Below are 1,493 nucleotides of genomic sequence, written 5' to 3'. Positions count from 1 at the left end.
CCTTGAAGCCCGTCCTCCTCCTCCTCCTCCTCCGCCCAGGCCCCAGCGTGTACCACTCTGGCGCTCCAGAGGCGGCCTCTTGTGCGATCCAGGGCGCGCAGGGCTGGGAGAGCGCCCCGGGGCCCCTGCTCTCCACGCCAGAGGTTGGAAGAGGGTGGGTCGCCGCCGCCTGAGGGCGAGAGCGCCAGAGGAGCGGGAAGAAGGAGCGCTAGCCCGCCCGCCTGCCTCCTCGCTGCCTCCCCGGCACTGGCTCTCTGGACTCCTAGGCTTGCTGGCTGCTCCTCCCACCCGCGCCCGCCTCCTCACTCGCCTCTTCGTTCGCCGGGGCTGCTTTCCAAGCCCGGCGGTGCGCCCGGGCGAGTGCGGGGCGAGGGGCCCGGGGCCAGCACCCAGCAGGGGGCGGGGGTCTGGGCAGAGCGCGGCAGGCCGGGGAGGGGCCATGTCTGGCGCGGGCGCAGCGGGGCCCGTCTGCAGCAAGTGACCGAGCGGCGCGAACGGCCGCCTGCCCCTTCTGCCACCTGGGGCGGTGCGGGCCCGGAGCCCGAAGCCCGGAGCCCGGGTCGCGCGTAGAGCCGGCGCGATGCACGTGCGCTCGCTGCGCGCTGCGGCGCCGCACAGCTTCGTGGCGCTCTGGGCACCCCTGTTCCTGCTGCGCTCCGCCCTGGCCGACTTCAGCCTGGACAACGAGGTGCACTCGAGCTTCATCCATCGGCGCCTCCGCAGCCAGGAGCGGCGGGAGATGCAGCGCGAGATCCTCTCCATTTTGGGCTTGCCCCACCGCCCGCGCCCGCACCTCCAGGGCAAGCACAACTCGGCGCCCATGTTCATGCTGGACCTGTACAACGCCATGGCGGTGGAGGAGGGCGGCGGGCCCGGCGGCCAGGGCTTCTCCTACCCCTACAAGGCCGTCTTCAGCACCCAGGGCCCCCCTCTGGCCAGCTTGCAAGATAGCCATTTCCTCACCGACGCCGACATGGTCATGAGCTTCGTCAACCTCGGTAAGGGCAGGCGGGGGTACGCGTCTCTGTTCGGGGGCACTTTGAAACCGGGAGGGAGGGAGCCGCTTCTTCTATACAGCCCGCCCAGCTTTCTGCTCCTGGTTGAAATCGCAGTGCCTGCCCGAGGGTCTCCCACCCACGGCCCTATGGCTCCCAAGCTGTGTGCGCCTCCAGGTCTGGCGCGCTGGGCTCGGTGGGCCTGTGGGGGTTACTGGGAAGGAGGGATCCTCGGAAGTCCCCTCCATGTTACGCCGCCGGCCGCATCTCTGGGACTGGAGGCGCCGGCCGTTCAAAGCGCGGGGCTTGGTCATGTGAGCTGTCCTGGGCTGGCGCGGCTCGCGCTACCTGGATGTAAAGGGCCCTTCCCGGCGAGGCTGCCTTCCCGCCCTTCCTGGGCCCCTCTCAGCCCTGCCTGGCCCTGGCATCTCGGCCGTCGCACTCCCTTACCCGCCCTGACAAGCCCTACCTGTCCCCTAGTGGTGCGCCCGCCTTAGC

General features: G+C 70.9%; 1 protein-coding gene across 1 annotated transcript; it reads left to right on the top strand.

Annotated features, from left to right (window-relative positions):
- Positions 1–49: 49 nt before the first annotated feature.
- On the top strand, positions 50–1,191 carry LOC105530676 (bone morphogenetic protein 7-like; the record flags this gene model as incomplete). The annotated part of the gene is made up of 1 exon (XM_011968315.1): positions 50–1,191. A coding segment is annotated over exon 1 (611 nt), but the record flags the coding sequence as incomplete, so codon positions are not given.
- Between the last annotated feature and the right edge of the window lie 302 nt (positions 1,192–1,493).

This window comes from Mandrillus leucophaeus, unplaced genomic scaffold (assembly GCF_000951045.1).
Source record: "Mandrillus leucophaeus isolate KB7577 unplaced genomic scaffold, Mleu.le_1.0 Scaffold8389, whole genome shotgun sequence".
Taxonomy (NCBI): Eukaryota; Metazoa; Chordata; class Mammalia; order Primates; family Cercopithecidae; genus Mandrillus; species Mandrillus leucophaeus.
The sequence above is the reverse complement of the archived record's forward strand: the minus strand, read 5'-3'. Positions and strand labels throughout refer to the sequence as shown.